At 43.4% G+C, this 22,319-nt stretch overlaps 4 protein-coding genes across 5 annotated transcripts in view; 3 read left to right on the forward strand and 1 right to left on the reverse strand.

Moving 5' to 3' along the window:
- Positions 1-232: 232 nt before the first annotated feature.
- On the reverse strand, positions 233-4,056 carry LOC136439140 (small ribosomal subunit protein eS19). The gene is made up of 5 exons (XM_066434348.1): positions 3,975-4,056; positions 3,366-3,439; positions 2,599-2,699; positions 850-1,033; positions 233-391 (listed from the first exon to the last, which is right to left on the reverse strand). The coding sequence occupies exons 2-5, from the start codon at positions 3,437-3,439 to the stop codon at positions 307-309; spliced, it is 444 nt and encodes a 147-aa protein (XP_066290445.1). The 5' UTR covers positions 3,975-4,056; the 3' UTR covers positions 233-306.
- A 241-nt stretch (positions 4,057-4,297) lies between these two features.
- LOC136439133 (bifunctional polynucleotide phosphatase/kinase-like) lies at positions 4,298-8,915 on the forward strand. The gene is made up of 4 exons (XM_066434333.1): positions 4,298-4,488; positions 5,210-5,346; positions 6,192-6,238; positions 6,569-8,915. Exons 2-4 carry the CDS (start codon positions 5,217-5,219, stop codon positions 8,309-8,311), a joined length of 1,920 nt encoding a protein of 639 aa, XP_066290430.1. The 5' UTR covers positions 4,298-4,488; positions 5,210-5,216; the 3' UTR covers positions 8,312-8,915.
- A 96-nt stretch (positions 8,916-9,011) lies between these two features.
- LOC136438355 (uncharacterized) lies at positions 9,012-18,126 on the forward strand. Its single transcript, XM_066433122.1, has 3 exons — positions 9,012-12,395; positions 14,296-15,459; positions 17,541-18,126. The coding sequence occupies exons 1-3, from the start codon at positions 9,535-9,537 to the stop codon at positions 18,124-18,126; spliced, it is 4,611 nt and encodes a 1,536-aa protein (XP_066289219.1). The 5' UTR covers positions 9,012-9,534.
- A 789-nt stretch (positions 18,127-18,915) lies between these two features.
- Positions 18,916-22,319, forward strand: part of LOC136439138 (cleavage and polyadenylation specificity factor subunit 5) — a 39,374-nt gene continuing 35,970 nt past the window's right edge. For both annotated transcript variants that reach the window (XM_066434345.1, XM_066434346.1), the window contains exons 1-3: positions 18,916-19,058; positions 20,584-20,784; positions 21,307-21,370. In XM_066434345.1, coding sequence (XP_066290442.1) covers positions 18,949-19,058; positions 20,584-20,784; positions 21,307-21,370 — 375 coding nt within the window. In that variant the 5' untranslated portion in view covers positions 18,916-18,948. The remainder of the gene's footprint in view (positions 19,059-20,583; positions 20,785-21,306; positions 21,371-22,319) is intronic.

Raw genomic sequence — 22,319 nt, forward strand, 5'->3', positions numbered from 1 at the left:
TATATGTGGCTACACCACAGTTTCGGATTTGCATAGTAGTTTCGGGAGTGAGTGTACTAGTTACTACAACATACAACCACCACTTCTGTACAAACTCAAAAATATCATTGTAATCCATCTAAAGGTTCTTGAGTTATGCTGACTACTACACACACACACACACACACACACACACAAAACTATATCTCAATTTTTCATGGGGATAACAAGAACAGACACACCAGACCAGTGCTGAGGAAACCTTGGAAGTTTTATTTCCCACCAGAGGTTACTTCTATGACATGACTCTCCTGTGTTCCTCCCACATTACTGGGCCTTCCTCGCAGCGGTAGCCACCTGACCAGCGATACGGTCCAGATCCCTCTGGCCCTGGGCAGTTAACCTGCGGCCACTGGGGAGGGGGGAAACATAACTTGGTCAGAAACGTGCTGTACTTATTCATACAAGAAACATGCACCATGTAATGCTAAACAGCTTACTTTCAAACAGGGCTCTAGCTTGAAATTTCTTTCAGTCATCCCAATTCTCAATGACAGAAAGATCCTACAAAGAATCTTTTTCCCCATACAAATTTCCATCATTTTATTAAAATTTGGACATTTCTATACCTTTACCCATCAATTTTTGTTTATCAAGGTTGACAGAATGGTCTTAAAATGTTTGTCATATGCAGCAAAATTCTGGCAAATGACGGAATGATGGCTACGGCCCTGCTGTCAAATACTGAGAACTTAGGTGTACAACAAACTTGTTTCCCTATGACCTTGTAATGTAAGAGACATCTTTACACTTCAGAATTGTTCACAGAGACCACGCAGCAGCCATGTTGTGACTATAACCTCCACCTACCCTGCAGCATCCTTCTCCACCATCTTGACTCCCTCCAGCGACTGGAGGACATTCCTGGACACACCCCGGGCACAGATGCGGAACTTGGCTGGCTTCGTACCTCTGCGCTTGCGACCGCCGTAGATTTTGCACATGGCGCCGACGCCTACCCCGCTACGCATGTACAAGTGTCTGGCTGTGGACGCTGGGGGAAGGGGGGGAACAGGGAATTGTTAGGCAAAGCTTACTGTAACTCACTTAATGTTCATGTTAGTAAAATTTCAGGGTGTAAGGAAAATGGACATTTTCACTGAACTTTAACTTCACAGAGAATGGATGTGTGAGGGAATCAAAGATTATTACAACAGGTTTTTCACGGTGATGATAAGTTCACAGTACAGAGGCAGGGCTCGAAATAGTGGGTGCATGTGCACCCTTGTGCACCCAAAATTGGTGCTGTGCACCTAATTTGTGACTGTGGGTGCACTGGTGCACCTAGATATTTTTGTAGACTATAGGGTAAAACTTAAAAGTACTTTTATTCACTAGTACTGTACTTTATTTGATGCATTACTTGTTTGAAGTTAGCAATACTGTTCTTAAGGCTAGTGTTAAACTTTGCAGGCCTCGAAATTAACTTTTTCCCCTACTGTCCCAACATTGTCCCAAAAGTGGATTTCAACTGTCCCGAAGTGTCCCAACCAGGGCCAAAGATCTGAACTTAGTGTGGGGTCTGCATTCAGTTCCAGAGGTTCATGTACAAGTCAGGACCTGAGCCCAAGCCAATCTGTGTTAGAATATTTTTTTTTTAGTTATATACAAAATTGTGTATTGTTAAATAGAAAATTGCATGAAATTTGAAAAATATAATACATACAAAGATATATACACTCAGTAGTAAACACAAGTTTCAACAAAGTTAACAACCAGAAATATTGTTAACAACCTGAAATAATGTATTTTAATAGGTTATAAAAGAAAAAGCATAATTCTGCAGAGTTTAAAGACTTCATTGATGCAGTGGCTCTTGGGGAGGTAGAATAAATCCGAAAATGTTTGATTTCTAATCTTGCAGGGCAAACCTTAGTCAAGTAAATGAGGTGTGACCATCCCTCTGCTGACCCCCTGTCAGGGGAGCAGACATGTGCCACAGCCTAGCTGGGACAGGCTTTCCTTTCACTATGCTGAGTGATAAATGATGATTGATTTTGAGAAGACTAGTACCACACCAAAAACAGTGGGTGGGACCAGTATACAGTTTCACAAGGGAGGAGCACAGTGGCACTCAGGAGCCCTGATTGTCCCAAATATGTCCCGAATTGATTATTGAGTTGTCCCAGGTCAAATTTTGGTGGCCCCGGGACATAGGGACATAGTTAACTTCGAGCCCTGCTTTGTAATTAAGTTTTGCTGACATTCAACTTAATCTTATGTGGTGCACCCCAAATTCTTTTTGTGCACCTAATTTTTTTGGTTGGGCGCACCAGTGCACCTATTTCCAAAAATGAATTTCGAGCCCTGAGAGGTGACCGTGAAAACAGTCAGTGAACATAAAGTGACAGTGAAAGAAAACAAAAATTACAGTATATTGACACAGGTTTTCTTATAAATATAATCCTGTATCCTTGTAGAGAAAATACCAGAGTAATCTTTGACTAAAATTTTGAGGGTTGTGGAAACAAAACATTTCACTCCTCGCAATAGGCTTCTTGCTAACACTGCACAACATGAGCATTCAAACAGGCAGAAATACAAGCATTTGTTTCCTACCTGCTCTGAGGTAGTACCAGTCAGGGTCGTAGGGCGCCAGTTCCTTGTGTGGTGCAGTCTTGACCAGGTCCACCCATTCTGGCAGCTTCAGCTTACCGGACCTACAGGGCAACAATGTGATATTTTCTGGTCAGGCACCAATGCAACCAAATCTGTAGCTTACCTTGCTTCTCTTAACACCAGAAAACCGTAGCTGTCATCTGCTAGTGAATTATTCAAAATCTACTAAATCTAAAATTTGCTGTGGACGTTTCTGTACATATAGCAGTAGTAGTCCACTGTGTTCTGCCGCTGCAGTGGTCTGAACACCCTGCAGCTGCAATCAGTCTTTCTTCATATCTCTCCACTTTGTCTTGTTCATCGCGAGCTACACGTCAGCTACAAAATTAAGTTACATCTGAGACTGAAACTTTAGTGAAAGCAAGTCATGGAGATCGCGACTTATCCTTGTGTAGTTTCTTGACCAGGGTGTTGGGCCAAGTTGACTGGGCCAAGTTGGTAAATGGGCTGAGTCGTCCTACATTCCAAAAATCTTCAGTCTGGGATCAGCTATTTCATTTAACACAATCCTACATGCTAATCCAGTTAGTTTCATGCGCAAATTAAAATAACATCAATAGAAGTATGTAGAACATTTGCAAAAACAATAATATTTGTGAAACACAAAATTAATCATAATTTGTACACTCCTCTCATGTCTGACTACCTAGTTCAAAGGGAAGAAAGCACCCAACCACCCTTTATTTTTTCTTGACTGACTGACTTACTTTTTGAGGAAGGCAGCAAAGGCCTTGACGAAGTCTTGCTGGTTCACGTCTTTAACTGTCACACCACCAGGCATCTGTGGGTAAAATGGACACAAAACTTACACATTTTGTAGGGAAGCAAACACCAAGTACAGTTTACATACATGATTAGATAGGAAGAGCAAAAACCTTTGTAGAATCGATGGTCACACATTTTTTTTCTATCCATGATTGGAAGGGGGGTATACACAATTTTCTCAAAGATAGTTGCTACTTTTCTCGTAAAAATACTTTACTTAGGTATTAGAAATAATCGGGTCGCAAAAACACGATCATACAGTACTAAGTTTTTACGCTATGAGCAGCTGTGTCCAAAATGATGTTCCCACAACGCGTTGCAACTATGATCGGCATCCGCCATTTTACTAGGGCCATGTGCATGCAAGTCGCCAAAAAGAAGGCGAGATAATTCCCTTCTTTCAACAAGTCAATCTCAATGGAAACACCTTATACTGTCTACTTCGAATCTTTGATACTTCCTTATTCGTTTTGATCTAATTTTTACTTCAAAGAACCGGTTATAAGAGAAATACTGGCCATCTAAAGCGAACATGCAAATCTCAGACGTACCTTGGAAAATGGTGGCAAGGAAAGAGGCCGAGAAAAGGGAAAATATCCCGGATGCCACGTGGAACTGCGCGAGATTTGACTCAATGGATAACATTGCTGCACTTTGCACACGGATCGCTAGCTGTCACTGCTGCGTGGTCTTTGCACTTGACCTGCTGTCACCAAACTCATGAAACTACGATATCTTTTGTACTTCGTCCATTGATGCATGAAGGTATGTTTAACGTGCATAATGTAAGGCTTATGCAAAGACTGCAAACATGAAACAGATCGCCAGAGACCTTTAATTTATATATAAATAGAGACTTTAATAGGCCGTGGATGACACAACCAGGAAACTGCAGTACTAAACAGCTCCGTTGCATGTCGCTTTTACGATCATCAACGAACACATGTGTCTTCAGTGGCATGTTGTGGTTCTACAAAATATCTGATAAAAGAGCAGAATCGCTCTGTATATTGGATGTGAAGCAATTGAAATAGAAGCAAGACCTTCGTCGCGAGATACAGACAGGTAAGCAACGTTGCTATGGAAGAGAAAATCGTGTATCACAACTTTATATGGTTTGAATGGGTGTGGGAGGGGGGCAATTTCTCTTTTCAAATTCCTTTAGTCTAGAGTACTTGGATGAGTAGAGTAGATCCCTACTGCCAGGTAGGAAGATCTCTTCCCTTTGCACTTCAAATGTTGTGGCCAATCAAAGTTCAGATGACATGTTTAGAACATGATCATTTTTGCAATAACGTTTATCGGGTAAGTTCCAGAAATTGAACTATTGCATTATGTTAAACTTCAGCATGATTTCTGCCATGCATTGCATTCATCATGTATTGTATTATGTATGATAAAAGAACCAACAGGCTTCCAAAAGATGAAATCCTGAAATGAAATCATAACAATCATGACGTTGAGATTAGCAAAGTTTTTAAATGTCATTAAAACATGCTACTTCTTAGATGTTAAACATTAGACATTTAGCCAAATCACGGAAGGGAATCAACGACAAATAACATAAAACGGTTAATGTTAACATTATGATATTAGGATAGGACTGAGTTTAACATTACATGTAACGTCACATCAAGTATTTGTTACATCAAAGAGCTTTTTTCATCCGATGAAAGTTGTGTACAATACACATGATACAGGGTTATTGTACTGACATATATATATACTTTTACATATCACTACTTTTTGGGGAACTGTGAACACCAACTCTTCTGTATAATTTCAGACGTGAGATGGACAAATGTGTGCTTGTGTCAGCTGACAACAGTCACGCCCCCATCCCCCTGTCACATGACCAGCCTGTAGTCCTGGGGAGGGGACCAGAAACCAGAATAGCCGACAAGAAATGCTCCAGACAGCAAGGTATAAAGCTCATGTGCCCTTAAGAGAATTCTTCTCCTCTAGATAGCAACATTTTTGATGTCAAATCTTCACACTGCATGATATTAGATGTATGTTTGCTGGTTTTATCACACTTGTATTGTCAGAATCTGTCTGAAATGTCTCTAGCAAATCTTCTTTTCATCTTACATCTTTCATCAAAGACCTCTGTAACATAACATAGTAACCTCCAAACTATGCATATCTTTGATCCTGCAACTATTTGATACTGTTATGTATAGAAGGGCATTCTTGTCTCTTCCTTCTTATAACATTTGATTCTGATAACAATTACCAGGAACAGCCACTAGTTCCTCCTCCAAAGTTTTGATGCTGCTATCTTTCATCATTTTGCAGTGGAGCATGACCTTGTTCCTGTTAGATACATGTAGTATGAAATGAATCCATTGAAAACATTCACATGTACATGTGGTGGGAGAAAGATTCTATCTTTCAGACAATAGAAAGTTAGACTCAATTCCTCCTCCTTTTTCACAGTAAACATCATACCCCATTGCAGGTTAAAAATATGTTTATGGTATGTTTTTCCTTTTGAGCAAGTGTAAAAGAAGGGCCAAAGTAGAGAAATTTGGGTAGAATTATCTACACATTTGATATCTGTCTACCTACATCTACATAGAATTTAGAAAGATAAGCATATACATACACACTTTATGCTCACTCACATGGATAGAACATACACACACTCACACACAGGGACAGAAAATAACATTATATTTCAGTACACTTTTTGAAAATGTGATTCCACATGTACATTCTTAAGCATTGTTGTCTAATGTTGCAATGTTGTTTTCTGTTGTTTCCAGTTGAACTGACAGCCAACCATGACAAGAAAACAGTGACACTGAAGCAGGTTTGTTATACTGATACAGTAGTGTATGTCATACACTATAGCTTCATCTGTGATATGATCTCTTCTGTTCCATAATTTAGGGCTTCAATTCAGCTTTTCAGATTTTCTTTCTATATGGTGGCCTATCTATATACATGTATGCCAATTATTTGATATCATTTTATAAGCACTATACAATGTGCATGTACAAATGTATGATATACAGTTGTGTATGCACATTGTATAGTGCTTAAGAGTTAGATATAATCTGAGTACATGTTTTTACAGTAAGTAAATGTACAACAAAGCCTTAAAAATAAAATTTTAACATCTTTATTATTTGTCACCCAGTTGGGTGCCAATCCCAGCAGTGTTGGAGGAAAACAGCTCAACCCAAATGAAACCGTCACCCTGCACCATGGACAGGACTTCTGTATGCTGTTTGACAAGTTTCCACATCGTGTAGAATTTTCTTCAAACACTGACACTAACAAGCCCCAACATAGGCCAAAAGTGACAAAGGCTACCAAAGGACAGAGCACAGTGAAAGATAGTGCTTCATCAAGGAAAAACATCCTGGACTTTTTCCAGAAGAAACAAGGTGTCAAAAGACCAGCCAGTCCTGAAGAAAACCCTTTACCCAAGAAGAAACCAAAACCTGAGAAAAAACTAGCTGACATGTCAGACAGTGAGGGATCAGAAGAAGATGAAAAGAGTGAGCAGAAGAGAGGGGATGTTCAGGGGAAACCATCTGCAAAGGAGAAGTTAAAAGACATGTCAGACAGTGAAGAATCCAACTCAGAACACAGGAGGGATATCCAAGAGAGACTGAAACATTTGGGACAGATGTACGAGGCACAGTCTCCACAAAAAGGAGCAGCCAAACCAAACAGTAACACGGGAGGGAAAATCAAACCTGGGGGTTCAGCCATTCAGTCAGGTAACCCGACCACTGATGCATGCTGGGAAGAGTTTGGTGAACTGCTAGTCTACACCAGTAAGGGGGTACAGGGGTGTAGTAAGGTTGCCAGTTTTGACATTGATGGAACCATTATTGTGACCAAGTCTGGAAGGGTGTTTGCTCAAGACACCTTTGACTGGAAAATTGCATTCTCAGAAGTTCCAGGGAAGCTAAAAAAGCTTGTTTCTGAAGGATACAAGGTTGTCTTCTTCACCAATCAGATGGGCATCCAGAGGGGGAAGATCAACGAGAAGGACTACAGGAGGAAGGCGGAGGACATAGTGGCCAAGCTTGGCATTGCAGTTCAAGTGTACGTTGCTAGGGGAAGTGGGAAGTACAGGAAGCCTGCAACAGGCATGTGGAACCATCTGCTGGAGAGTGGAAACGACAGTGTGCCTGTGGACCAGGATGCCAGCTTCTACGTCGGGGATGCGGCAGGAAGACTGGTGAACTGGGCCCCGGGGAGGAAGAAGGACTTTGCCTGCAGCGACCGTCTGTTTGCACTGAACATCGGACTCACCTTCCACACTCCTGAGGAGTATTTCCTGGGTTACAGGAAAGCCACCTTCAAACTACCCGAATTCGACCCGAGAAAGCTGGATGCAGACGGGCCTCTGTACTCCCCACCCACCACCAGTCTGACATCCTCGTCACCTGAGGTTGTAGTGATGGTGGGATGTCCTGCATCGGGGAAAACGTTCTTCGTCAAACAGAACCTGGTCTCCCGGGGATACGTCCACGTGAACAGGGACGTGCTGGGCACGTGGCAGAAGTGCGTGGCGGCGTGCAACCGGGCGTTGGCCGGCGGGAAGAGTGCGGTGGTTGACAACACCAACCCTGACGCGGAGTCCAGGAAGCGATACATGGACTGTGCTCGCCAGGCGAAGGCACAGTGCCGCTGTTTTGTGATGACGGCCTCACTGGACTTGTGTCGCCATAACAACAGGTTCCGCGACATGACCTACACGGGCGCGGGACACGTGAAGGTGGCGGATCCTGTCATATTCTCGTATCGGAAGAAGTTTGTGGAACCTCAGATGTCAGAGGGGTTTGACGAGATTGTGAAAGTGAACTTTGTGCCAAAGTTTGAAGACAAGAAGCTTGAGGCCATGTATAGACAATTCTCAGGATAGGTCTGAAGAAGCTTAAAGTAAGAAGAATTGTTTTCTACATAGTTATGAAATACATTTGTACATGTATTGCACAACCAAGTGGTAGTGCCACATACAAAGACCTATTCAGTGTTTCTTTCTTTTTGTGTCAAAGAACCTTACAGGGTGTTCAAGCATTTATCAAGGCATTGAAACTGAAGAACACTGTACATGTATAATCATAATGACTTTGTGCTATAGGTTTCCCTTTGGAGGAAATCTATCATTAGAAATTCCCAGTTTTCATCAACAGATATGTAAGTGGAATTTTGTTCTTGGCTACACTTAAGTTCATACGTTCTGAGTATATTCATAACAGTTGTGAAATGAACAGCCTGATGATGTCACCAATGATAAAAAGTAGCAAAAATGATGCAAAGCACAAATATACATTTAAATCAACTGTCTTACTGTAATGTTATATGAAGAGTTGATGTCTGAGTATCTCTTGAAAAAAAGTTTCTGACCGGTAATACAAAGTAACATAACTGATACAAAGTATATTAAATTGATAGGATGTGTAGATGCAATATCTGATGCTACTGGTACAAATAAGAATGTTCTGTGCTACTGTACCTGTTTTTTTCTGAACATTAAAACAGGAAGTGCAAAACAATGTTGGCCTGTATTACTGTGCTTCTCCCAGTTCTCATAATGTATCAAAAATTAAACAATGTGGCGATTGCCATGTATCAAAAATTAAACAACACACCATGCCCTGTAAAAATTTTGGATACTTTACTATTGCCGCCAATGTATTGGGCAATTGTACAGTATCCAAGATGTTCACATTGAGTGGTGTGTAACGTTGTAGGCTCGCCACAGTCGTGAAATTCGTGATACATGTACTAGTATTTCAGACAGTTTCCTCTCATGGCTCGTTCCTCTCACTGACTGTCGCAGCCAGAGACATATGCGGGCAATTGTTTAGAACAATACTTCCTTCTCGCCCACAATATACTAAAATCTTGTATTTCGGGAATATTCTTTTCCGGGCCCTGGCTCTTTTCGTTGTGATTCAACGTTTTGAACCAAGGCAAGGGTTCCTAAAATATAGTAGTGCCTTGCAATGAGCTTCGTGAGCATTGTTGTTGTTCCGCATAGCAACAATGACCCATTCATAAGGAAGTAACTTGATACGATAGAACCTTGAATCCCGAGGCAGTTTCGCAAAGGCTACCCTGGTGGTGAGGAATACCTAAGTTATGGCGGCGGACCGTTTGGGCTTGCAATTGGACCTTCCCTTCGTTTGTGGATTCCTCGCTGTCTGTTTCGTGGGATGTTGTTGGTCTCAAGAATGGAAGATAGTGTCCGTCTTCGAAAATGCCGAGATCGGTACAGAAGTCGTCAACATCCCTCTGCTTTTCGGCATAACATTACCCGTAGAAAAAGCGGAACTTCCGTGTTCTATTGTAGACGGTGACCAGTATGGACGCTTCGCTGTGGACGAAAACTGCACCCTTCTCGTCGACAATCCATTGGATTACTCTATCCAGTCGGAATATGTTCTTAAAGTCCTTATCTTAGGACGAGTCGACGGCGAGGTGAAGGTAAGAGTACAAGTCAATGACGTCCAGGGCTATCCTCCCGTCTACAACGCCACCTGTGAGACACCTGTAGTCATACAGAATGGAGAAGAGAGAACGTGGTTATTGAAGGCGGATGGCAAAATGGAGGGCGTAACGAGCGATGGGGATGTTTTGTCAACAAAAATTGGACTCCCTGAAACCTCGATCCTGCATCCACAGATCATAGTGAATACAGATAACGGGGACTGTAGGGCCGATGTGTTTTGGGCTGTCTTCTACACAAGCGACGATGTAGCTGCAGAACAGTTATGGTTGGCAAAGATACATTCCATATCATGCTTCAGTGGACCCCCCTCTAATCGGCATAGCTTAGTCGTCAACTTAATCCATAAAAAAGCAAATTACGATCCTCGGTTGAGTTTCGTACGAGAGAACGTCCCTGATAGCTGGATGCGAAACTATTTTCAGGATTTTATCGTGTATTCTTCTTTCACAACACGGTCAGGATATCAGCACCGTTTCGTATGTCAACTGCCGGAAACAATACCTCCCATAAGAATTAGGCCAGTATCAGGCTCTGACATAAGAGTGGACATTGTTGCCATCAACTACTTGTGGATAGAAATCCAGCCAACCGGCTGTCCTGCAGGAAGATACGGCCCAACATGCCAGAACAGGTGTATTTGCAGGAACGGGGCCTATTGTCATGCCTTCAACGGAGCCTGCAAATGTCAAAGTGGATGGAAAGGTGTAGCCTGTGATATTCCGAAAGATGTAATCTCCATCGTAGCGACACCCAGCGATCCGCGCGATTTGTACATATCAGGAAATGTGACACTACATTGTGAAGTGTATGATATCGATGCCGTCACAACGTCCTGGATATTTCCAGATGGGTCAACAAAAATAATAACAGGTTCCCACGGCGCTGAAGTTATGATCTCCGACATAAAGACAACGGACAATGGACCATACACCTGTCAGGTTAACGACTCACGTGGGGAAGTTTTCAGGACAGACATTGTGCTGAACGTAGACAATTGTGCTCCAGACAGAACAGGTCAGCACTGTGAGGACATCTGCAACTGCCTACACGGCGCCAGTTGTGACCGGTGGGCTGGCTGCGTGTGCCCTGCCGGATGGACGGGACACAGGTGTCAGACCGCATGTCCCCAGGGCACGCACGGGTATGACTGTAGGGAGACGTGTGAATGTGAAAACGGTGCGTGTCTGCCTAGCGACGGTGCGTGTAACTGCACGGAGGGTTGGTTCGGACAGTACTGTAGCAGACCCTGTTTACCTGGACGGTACGGGTGGAGCTGCCATCAGATCTGCACCTGCAAAAACAACGCCACATGTCATCACGTGGACGGCACCTGCAAATGCACGGCGCCCTGGACAGGACCTACATGTCAAGTGTTGCGAAATGACGCGCCACTCACATTTCTTGTACCCCTCGTCTTAGTAGTTGCGTTTGCCCTTATAATGGTAGCTGTGATGTACAAAAAAGGACGTGTAATTTTCTATGCAGTCGACCACAAACAGGAAACCCGGCGTCTCCTTGAGCTCGAGTTGCAACGCTTGGAAGAAGACGTTAAAGAGGACTTGCAGCCGGGATGGCTGAGGCGATGGGAAAGGAAGCGCAACTGTCTTTCCCCTGGCACCATGATTGGAATGGGGATGTTCGGATACGTCAGGAAATCACAGTTGCACACACCTGAGGGGGAAGTCACCGTCGCTGCTAAGTCAGTAAGGACTGAGGACGCGCAGTGCTATCGGGACTTTTGTCGGGAGGCTGCCATACTGGTTACTGTACATGAAGATAAGGGTCACAAAGTGTCCGAGTCAAACATCATCCAACTGCTCGGGCTGATCACCAAGTCTCCAGAAAAGTTCATTCTTCTGGAATATGCCCCAGACGGAGACCTCTTGAACCTACTGCGTGGCCACAAGTGCCAACTCTTCCACGAAGGCAATTTCCCACTGACAGTCGTAAGACTTCTCCGATATGCAGAACACATATCCCGCGCCTTGAAGGAGCTCCAACGGTTACGGATCACCCATCGCGATGTAGCGGCGCGTAATGTCCTGATCACTCGGGGTGATGTCGCCAAGCTGGCGGACTTCGGGTCGGCCAGGGATGTCTACACCACTACTCAGTATGTGGCTGCTAACGGACAGGGCAATGTGCCGGTTCCACTGAAGTGGATGGCGCTGGAGTCCTTAGAGTCATGCAAATACACGTGTCAGAGCGACGTGTGGTCGTTTGGCGTGTTTTTGTGGGAGGTCGCCACGCTCGGAGACGAGCCACTCTACGGCGGACGTTTGCAGCTGACTTGTTCTGAGCTGGTAGGGCTTCTTCGGCGGGGCGTTCGTCTGGACATTCCACGAGAATGCCCGGGTAGCCTGTACGGAATAATGACGTCATGTTGGTCCACTGACCCATCGGAAAGACCTAGTCCAGAAAAACTGATCGAACTCTTGAATGGCGTACGGATGGACTCTTGTCTTCTTGTTGAAATTGAGACAAGCGTTTAGTACATGTAATCATAATCATTCCTGTATGAATTTGAGACATTCTTTTGGTAATCACGAGCATTCCTGAGTTTGAGAAATTCATTTTGTAATCATGATCATTCCTGTATAGATTTGAGACTTCTTTTTAGTAGTAATAACCATTCCTGTGTCGAGAACGGTTGCTCATGTTTGTTTTTGTCTATCATACTTATTATACTAAGTTAAGTTGCGTTTAGAATATATATCAAGCGGGAAAATAGCTATAAAGGTACCAGTTTGTTTCTGGCCAGTAATACAAAGGAACATAACTACACAGCAAAAGTGTACATTTGAATAAACTGCTTCAACATGATGTGTAGGTACGAGATCTGATCATCTACTGTACAAATGAGAAGGCTCTATGCAACTGTAACAGTTCATTTCTGAATACATGATATACGTCGAATGTGGGCCTGTCTGTCTATAGCTCTCCTAACTTCGTAGCCTAACCGTTCAGGAGCAAGAGGTTCTCCCTGTTCTCTAAAGTTTATCAAAAGCAAAAGACTGCTTTATATTGGGACAATATAGTCTAAGCCGGCTCGACGAGTCGGGCTGTTTTTAGTCGGCATACAAGATCTTTACACTGCCTGGTGCGTAACGCGTTAACGATACCGGTTCGCCACATGGACACAGACATATAGTCAGATACGAGTTTCGTCTTATGGCTAGCTATAGTTCCTCTCTAATCCCGTACCTTTCGTAATCAGAGGCATTTGTCATAATGGTTTCATAGTATATTATTTTGTAGGACAATAGATGATCTGTTTCCTACAGGTTTGTTTCGAACATGGTTGCCTCCTTCTCGCCCACAACCATGCTCATCGAAACTCAGATATATATATAGTACTAATATGAGTGTCGGTGAGCATTGTTTCTGTTCCCCAAGTCACAATATATAAGGTAAATAGCACATTGGCCCCTGGGCAACTGATTTCACATGAGGTTACCCACGGTGAGGCGTACAAAAACTATGGCGGCGGACCGATTCGGCCTGAGCCTTTTCCACATTTGTGGATTCCTCGTTATCTGTTTCGTGGGATGTTGTTGGTCTCAAGAAGTGAAGACCGTGCCCGTCTTCGAAGATGCCGAGGTCGGGACAGAAGTTGTCAACATTCCTCTGCTTTTCGGCATAACGTTACCCGTAGAAAAAGCGGAACTTCCGTGTTCTATTGTAGACGGAGACCAGTATGGCCGCTTTGCTGTGAACGAAAACTGCACCCTTCTCGTCGACAATCCATTGGATTACTCAGTTCAGTCGGAATATGTTCTTAAAGTCCTTGTCTTAAGGCAAGTCGATGGTGAGTTGAAGGTGAGAGTAAAAGTCAATGACGTCCAGGGGTATCCTCCCGTCTACAACGCCACCTGTGAGACACCTGTAGTAAGGCAAAATGGAGAGGAGAGAACGTGGTTATTTAAGGCGAATTATAGAGTGGAGGCCGTAACTAGCGATGGAGACGTTGTGTCAAAAAAATTTGAAATCCCTAAAACCTTAGATATAGACCGGCATCCACAGGCCATAGTCAACACAGACAACGGGGACTGCAGGACCGATGTGTTTTGGGCTGTCTACCACACGGCCGACGAAGCAGCTGCAGAACACTTGTGGCACGGACAGATACATTCTATACCATGTTTCAGTGATCGGAATAGCTTAGTCATCAACTTAATAGATAAACAAGCAGAAGACGATCCCCGGCTTAGCTTCGTACGAAAAAACGTCCCTGATAACTGGATTGAAAGCAAATTTCAAGACTATATCGTCTATTTTACTCTGACAACACTGCCCGGAGATCAGCACCACTTCGAATGTCAGCTACCAGAACCAATACCCTCCATACCCATTTCGCGGTCTGGCATAAGACTGGACACTGTTGCCATCAGCTACGCGTGGATTGGAGTAAAACTAACCGGCTGTCCTGCAGGAAGATACGGCCCCACATGCCAGAACAGGTGTATATGCAGGAACGGGGCCTATTGCCATGCCTTCAACGGAGCCTGCAAGTGTCAAAGTGGATGGACAGGTGTAGCCTGTGATATTCCAAAAGATGCCATCTCCATTGCAGCGACACCCAGCGATCCGCGCGATTTGTACATATCAGGAAATGCGACACTACGTTGTGAAGTGTATGATATCGATGTCGTTTCAAAGTCCTGGATATTTCCAAATGGGTCAACAAAGATAATAACAGGTTCCCACGGCGCTGAAATTATGATCTCCGACATAAAGACAGCGGACAATGGACCATACACCTGTCAGGTTAACGACTCACGTGGGGAAGTTTTCAAGACAGACATTGTGCTGAACGTAGACAATTGTGCTCCAGACAGAACAGGCCAGCACTGTGAGGACGTCTGCGGCTGCCTACACGGCGCCAGTTGTGACCGGTGGGCTGGCTGCGTGTGCCCTGCCGGATGGACGGGACGCAGGTGTCAGACCGCATGTTCCCAGGGCACGCACGGGTATGGCTGTAGGGAGACATGCGGGTGTGAAAACGGTGCGTGTCTGCCTAGCGACGGTGCGTGTAACTGCACGGAGGGTTGGTTCGGACAGTACTGTAGCAGACCCTGTTTACCTGGACGGTACGGGTTGAGCTGCCATCAGATCTGCACCTGCAAAAACAACGCCACATGTCATCACGTGGACGGCACCTGCAAATGCCTGGCGCCTTGGACAGGACCTACATGTGACATTTTTGAGGGGAATCAGCAATATGACACACCACTCACATATCTTGTTCTTCTCGTCTTAGTAGTTGTGTTTGTCCTTATAATGCTAGCTGGGCTGGGCATGTATCTGTACAAAGAAGGGCGTATAACTTTCTGCGCAGGCGACGACAAACAGGAAACGAGGCTTCTCCTTGAGCTCGAGTTGCAACGCTTGGAAGAAGACGTTAAAGAGGACTTGCAGCCGGGATGGCTGAGGCGATGGGAAAGGAAGCCGAACTGTCTTTCCCCCGGCACCATGATTGGAATGGGGATGTTCGGATACGTCAGGAAATCACAGCTGCGCACACCTGAGGGGGAAGTCACCGTCGCTGCTAAGAGGTAGGCTCTGGAACACGAATTGGCGAAATTCGAAACACGAATTGCGCCACGTAGAGGCGCAATTCGTGGCGCGCAAAGCGCCACAAGGGGGCTAAACTCGAGATCTCGAATTCGTCCACGCGGAAGCGGTAGCGCGAAGCGCAATACAAAACCGGCACTGACATGGCTCGCATAGCGCCACCGGGGGGCGAAACTCGAGATCTCGAATACGTCCACCCGGAAGGGGCATCGCGAAGCCCGCAATGTAACGTTACTGACATCATGAGTTACGTAACTATATGTCCAACCAGCGGTGGCAGCGAAGCGCATATTTACGAAACACGGACCCGAGTATCGTCTTGCGATTTAGCCATTCTGTTAAAATTAACTTACAATATATTATAGTCAGCAATCGTTGGTTTGTTAATCACCGTTATATCAATAACATTCCGTTTTATTTGCTTTCACAGGACCTGGTTACGGGGCAGACAAATCGCTAACGCATTTATAGTGACAAAAATAGTGCGATAAGACGCAAGAATGAGACAGTATGTGTTCTTAGTGTCAAGAGAACTTTAAAAATCCACCACTGAAAGTACATAGACAAGCACCAAAAAAACGTTAGTCCAATTTTGTCTATTTGTGAATTTGCTGCAAACTATGTCAGCACTATGATTGTCGATTCAAATCCAAAATGGCTACCACGCAAATATGATGCTATCCCAGCATTCTTTGCAGTTTGTAAGCAGACTATTTCCAAAAACATCCGAATGTTAACAAAATTGACAAAGGTCGTCAGGTAAGTTAAAAATAAAGCGATTGTAGAAGAACATTGTCAAAAAAACTTTAATGGAATATAAAATACACGTATATAAGTTAGCAATATATTGATAATTATTACTTTTGAAACATGTTCGTCGTAAAATCTCGGATGTTTTCGGAAATAGTCGGCTCGTACAAACTGCAATGATTCCTGGGATAGCATCATATTTTCATGGTCGCCATTTTGTTTGAATTTTTGTTTGTTGTGGTGAATGTCTGCGTAGTTTCAGTCTGATTTATCAGACCCCGACTTTAGTGTAATGTTCGCTTTATTGAACTAATTCTATCTGCCGTGAGTAGAGTAGCTTCAGCAGGAAATCTTTGCCATGGTCGTGAATAAAGAATGTATTATCTGTACAATCGATTCTGAAACTGGAGCAAAGAATGTTACTAGTACTTAGAACACACACTATCCCATTCTTGCCACTATTTTTACTATTTTGTCACAATGCATTTGTATCAATTTGTTATTATTCTCAGCCCCGTAACCAGGTCCTGTAACAGCAAATTAAACAGAATGTTATTGACATAAACGATTATAAACAAAGCAACAATTGCTGGCTGAAATTGTTACCCATACTCGATAAGTTAAACATTAAACAGAATTCGTAAATATGCACTTCCTCCACCTCTGGTTGGACGAATACATTTACTCCTTGGTCTGTGCGTGTTTTGTATTACGATTAGCTGACTACAATACATCATAAGTTAAACATTAACAGAATGGCTAAATCGCAAGCCGTGTTTCGCAAATATGCGCTTCGCTGCCACCACTGGTTGGACATATAGTTACGTAACTCATGATGTCAGTAACGTTACATTGCGGGCTTCGCGATGCCCCTTCGAGGTGGACGTATTCGAGATCTCGAGTTTCGCTCCCCGGTGGCGCTATGCGAGCCATGTCAGTGCCGGTTTTGTATTGAGCTTCGCGCTAACGCTTCCGCGTGGACGAATTCGAGATCTCGAGTTTAGCCCCCCGGTGGCGCTTTGCGCGCCACGAATTGCGCCTCTACGTGGCGCAATTCGTGTTTCGAATTTCGCCAATTCGTGTTCAATGGCCTACCTGCTGCTAAGTCAGTCCGGACTGAGGACGCGCAAAGCTATCGGGACTTCTGTCGGGAGGCTGCCATACTGGTAGCTGTACATGAAGATAAGGGTCACAAAGTGTCCGAGTCAAACATCATCCAACTGCTCGGACTGATCACCAAGTCTGCAGAAAAGTTTATTCTTCTGGAATATGCCCCAGACGGAGACCTCTTAAATCTGCTTCGTGGCCACAGGTGCAGACATTTCAACGAAGGTTCTTTACTGGGGACAGTCGTAAGACTTCTCCGATATGCAGAACACATATCTCGCGCCTTGAAGGAGCTCCAGCGGTTAAGGATCACCCATCGCGATGTAGCGGCGCGTAATGTCCTGATCACTCGGGGTGACGTCGCCAAGCTGGCGGACTTCGGGTCGGCCAGGGATGTCTACACCACTACTCAGTATGTGCCTGCCAACGGACAGGGCAATGTGCCGGTTCCACTTAAGTGGATGGCGCTGGAGTCCTTAGAGTCATGCAAATACACGTGTCAGAGCGACGTGTGGTCGTTTGGCGTGTTTTTGTGGGAGATCGCCACGCTCGGAGACGAGCCACTTTACGGCGGACGTTTACAGCTGACTTGTTCTGAGCTGGTAGGGCTTCTTCGGCGGGGCGTTCGGCTTGAAATTCCGCGAGAATGCCCAGGTAGCCTGTACGGAATAATGACGTCATGTTGGTCCACTGACCCATCGGAAAGACCCAGTCCAGAAAAACTGATCGAAGGCTTGAATGACGTTCGGATGGACTCTTGTTATCTTATGGAATTTGAGACATGCGTTTAGAAATTATGATCATTCCTGTACGGATTTGAGACATATACGTTTAGTTTTGATAATTTTTTAGAAATCCGTATAGCAGTCATGATCATTCCTATATCATCAACGGTTGCTCATGTTTCAAATTACGTAACGTCATACTTACCATACATATGCACTGACGTCAAGTCTTGTAATCAGATTTATGTTTCAAAATAGAATAAGCGCTTTCGTCACTACTATGTAGGTTTTTGATATACAGTGTACCATGTTATGGCGATTTCAGATATGAATTTGTTTTGATTGTATCAACAACATTTTTACGAGATGAAATCACATCTATGAAAGCTGGGAGAGGAAACATAGAGGAAACTCAGCTTGTTGCCATAATATTGTTAAGGAAGGATCGAGGAGAATATTAAATAAAAATGCATAAGTTTTCGAGTCGTGTTGCACGTCTGCTATTGCATATGTCGTTTTGGCGGAAAAGTAGACATATTTCATTTCAAGCCCCTTCAAAAGGCAATATTCTATAAAGCTTTAACCAACGTTACATTTCACGAAAAGTCGATCCGATACTTTTTGTTCGAGAAACTGAAATAGCAAAACTTCACAATGCCCAACGTAAACCGTGAATGCGGTACTTGTGAAAGGACAAAAAGAAAGTATTAACGAAATCTTATTCTCTTTCCGTGAATGAAAAATTAGTCCAGGTTTAATATTCCGAAACGAGTATGGTCGATTTTTAGTGTGGGGGGAGTCAGGTAATCTCAGCCTTTCGAAATTACGCGCCAGAAACTGTGACCTCCGACCTTTATAAATGACGCATGCGTCACTCGTGCATCCAAGATGTCTGTCGTGCAGCGAACTCCAGCGGCGGGATGGCCAAGAAACACGTCCCAGTACGGCGGGCAGTACGGCTCCACACGCTCTCTCACCCTGGACAGGACCATCAACCTGTAGGTTCAACACACACCAAATATCTGCTCACAGGGCCGTGTTGTTTAGGCGCAGGAGGGTTGGCTTGGGTTTGTGATTTTACCTGGACACATGGATGTAGCGGTGGTTGTTTCAGATCCCAGGAAGTCTTTGTCTATAATTATGTTGGAACTGTGCAGCTATGAAGAAGAAATACTTTTGTATGATAGTGGAATAGTTTTGAAGATCATGTATAATTTTGAGCTAGACATGAGAATGGACAGCGTTTGTTGTGTGCCCCCCTCCCCACAGATGGGGGGGGGGGAGTGGTAACAATGAAATTTCATCTTTTGTAACACTATATCATAATGATATCGATATAAAAACTTGTATGCATGTAATACAAGATGTACTTTACATTACGCATGTCTACTTACTTATGAAAAAAGTAAAATTATGAAGGTAACAAAACGTTTAGAGCATCTGGTGATGCCACTTGTAGTAACATTCTTAATTTGCATAATTTATTCTAATGAGCTCATGTAGCACTTAGCACAGCACCCAAAGCATTATCAGGGCTTTAAAATGGGGCATTACTTACCATCATTGGTGTTAGCACATTTGCATCATCATTTCATACTTTTTGCGTTTAAAAAGAGCACAGAAACAAGCTGCAAAAGGAGTAATTTTCTATCTGGATCAAATTCCGTGGATCCTAGGGCCCGAGTTTAATCCTAGGGGTCGACTCCAGCTCGGTCATATTGTAAGGGATAGCATTCGTCATTTTGGATGGTGACGTAAAGCCGGGGACCCAGTGTATGAGGGAGCTTCAGCAGCCATCAAGTGTCAAACTCAAACCTCTGCACATAAAAGAACCCAACACACTTATCGAGAAGATTAGGGGTGACCCGGTGTGCATGGCCAAAAACTACCACTCACATTGCACTACTACTAGCATCATGCTTCACCTGAGTCCTCAAATGAGGATGCCTTGAAACGAAACGGCGTTTAAAAAGAGCACAGAAACAAGCTGCAAAAGGAGTAATTTTACTTTCTCATACAAAAGTCAGCCCAAAATCAAGCTGTAACCATTTTCTGTCAACAATTTTTGGTAATTTCCATCCGAGTGAGGTCACATTGAACCATGGCTATGTGATCAATTCTCTGGAAGCGTTTGGGACTCATTGGTCAGAATCACGCAGATTCTTAAGATTTGAAATAATGGCTCGCCTCCAAGTGCTCAGAATTTCAATGGGTTCCCACCACATAACGGCATCGCATCTTTGCACCATGAAGGTCCTTATGCAACCATGGGATAGTGTTATTTAAATCTATTACGAATAGAAATCACAAAATGGTTTTCAATGCCCTAATAATGCTTTGGGCCCCTTTAAGGGATAATGCTGCTGTACTTGCTAAAAGGAATGGTGTGTTAATTTTCAGGCATAATAATAAGCTTCTCGTCTGCCTGCTTTGCAATGGATTTAGTGGTATAAGTAACTATAACTGTAAATTTGTTATTGTAACAGGAAAAACAATTTGTATGTCATGATATTTCTTGAGCAGGTATCCCCTCACAAACTACACATTTGGCACCAAAGAACCGCTGTATGAGAAGGACAGCTCTGTGCAGGCGCGGTTCCAGCGTATGAGGGAAGAGTTTGACAAGATCGGCATGAGGCGGTCGGTAGAGGGCGTTTTACTGGTGCACGAACACGGTCTGCCACATGTCCTGTTGTTACAGCTGGGAACAACTTTCTTCAAACTGTGAGTATTTAAGTGGTATTATATTGGTTCGATATCAGCTTTTAACACGATTGGTCTGGAGAAGACATCATGATTGAGTTTTTCTTAATTGTCAGTCACTTCACTTGAAGGAAAAACTCTCAATACTTATTCATGATGTCAACCAGTGCCGGAATTAAAGGGGACTCGACAGGAACATCTTGAGATTCAAACACTCAAACTTGAGGTGCAAGTAGGCTTTTCTCCCTCCCTGTATTTACCTGACTTGTGGTTTCAAATGAAGAACTGTTTAAACATGCATAGTCGAAATGAATCTGAATTGGAGACTGCTGGTGAAACATTTAAAGAAGGTTTGTAAAATCGGAGAATAGCCTCCATTTCAATTTTTAGACATCTTGTCAGAAATGCCACCTTGCAACTATGAGCCAAAGTGCATCTGTAACATTAGCTCAACATTTGCATTTGTTGCTCATGCACATCTACCAGCTGAAAATATCTTTTGTTTTTTAATCCTCTATGTTTTTCTATTATGTTGTCACACAGACCTGGTGGGGAGCTTAATGTGGGTGAGGATGAAGTAGATGGGCTGAAGAGACTGATGAATGAGGTAAGACTGGCTTGAAATGATTTATCATGTACTGCGTGGTCCTGGATTTCATTCTCACTAAGGCCATACTGACTCGATTATATTGATGATATCCGTGTGCGCAGCAATTTTCGTCTGTTTCCAAAAAATGAAAGTTTGCGACAATATTGTCAATTGTACAAAAAAGCTCAAGTACATATATGCTATTAAAAAACAAATCATGACAGTCATGAACAAAATCAAATGTGATACAATCAGGGCTTCAGACTAACTTTTTGACCTAGAAGTACTGTGCTTCCAACCCCCAAGAATTGGGCGCACCAGCAAAAATTTAGGCACACCACGCTAAAAAAATTGGGGAGCAAGTCTCTAGGACACACCAAGTAATACTCTTAAAATTAATGTTAACAAGCTTGAATAATGTATTTTGAAATATGTTTAAAAATGTTTAACTTAGCCATGACTTAGGAATATAACGTTACATGTGTACATGTAATTTTTGATGGGAGCACTGTGCTCCTAATAAAAAATTTCCAGGCACACCAGCTAATTTTTGGGAGTATGTGCTCCTAAAATGGGCTTAGTCTGGAGGGCTGGATACAATGTACAATTGATAAACAGTAAAATGTCATCCATGTAATCAAATCGGTATGTCCTAACCGTTGTACATTCTTATTTTTCAGCACTCTCTTTTCTCCTGCTATCATATTTAACCTTCTTCCTGTTGGCTGATGGTACAGCTAATACAAAAATTGCAGGGAGAAGGTTAAATAGACTATTCCTTTACTGTTTTAATTGTTAGCCTGGTAGTTTGCATGCACTAGGGACAGTGTGCTACCCAATTAAGGTGTTGAATGATTCATGCATGTAGTCTCAAATCTAAATTCTAACTCAAACAGTACACGGACAACACATGTGTACTACCCCCCACAGCCTGTGTAGTATTGGAAAGTCTTCCATGCAGTTCTAT

This window comes from Branchiostoma lanceolatum, chromosome 7 (assembly GCF_035083965.1).
Source record: "Branchiostoma lanceolatum isolate klBraLanc5 chromosome 7, klBraLanc5.hap2, whole genome shotgun sequence".
Classification (NCBI taxonomy): Eukaryota; Metazoa; Chordata; class Leptocardii; order Amphioxiformes; family Branchiostomatidae; genus Branchiostoma; species Branchiostoma lanceolatum.

Coding starts and splice junctions, on each gene's coding strand:
- LOC136438355 (XM_066433122.1), top strand. CDS start 9,535: ATGGCGGCGGACCGTTTGGGCTTGCAATTGGACCTTCCCTTCGTTTGT. Junction 12,396..14,295: donor GAAATTGAGACAAGCGTTTA/GTACATGTAATC, acceptor TGTTGCCATCAG/CTACGCGTGGATTGGAGTAA. Junction 15,460..17,540: donor GTCACCGTCGCTGCTAAGAG/GTAGGCTCTGGA, acceptor TCGTGGCCACAG/GTGCAGACATTTCAACGAAG.
- LOC136439133 (XM_066434333.1), top strand. CDS start 5,217: ATGGACAAATGTGTGCTTGTGTCAGCTGACAACAGTCACGCCCCCATC. Junction 5,347..6,191: donor GAAATGCTCCAGACAGCAAG/GTATAAAGCTCA, acceptor TGTTGTTTCCAG/TTGAACTGACAGCCAACCAT. Junction 6,239..6,568: donor AAACAGTGACACTGAAGCAG/GTTTGTTATACT, acceptor TTTGTCACCCAG/TTGGGTGCCAATCCCAGCAG.
- LOC136439140 (XM_066434348.1), bottom strand. CDS start 3,439: ATGCCTGGTGGTGTGACAGTTAAAGACGTGAACCAGCAAGACTTCGTC. Junction 2,700..3,365: donor TTTGCTGCCTTCCTCAAAAA/GTAAGTCAGTCA, acceptor GTTGCCCTGTAG/GTCCGGTAAGCTGAAGCTGC. Junction 1,034..2,598: donor CTGGTACTACCTCAGAGCAG/GTAGGAAACAAA, acceptor CCCTTCCCCCAG/CGTCCACAGCCAGACACTTG.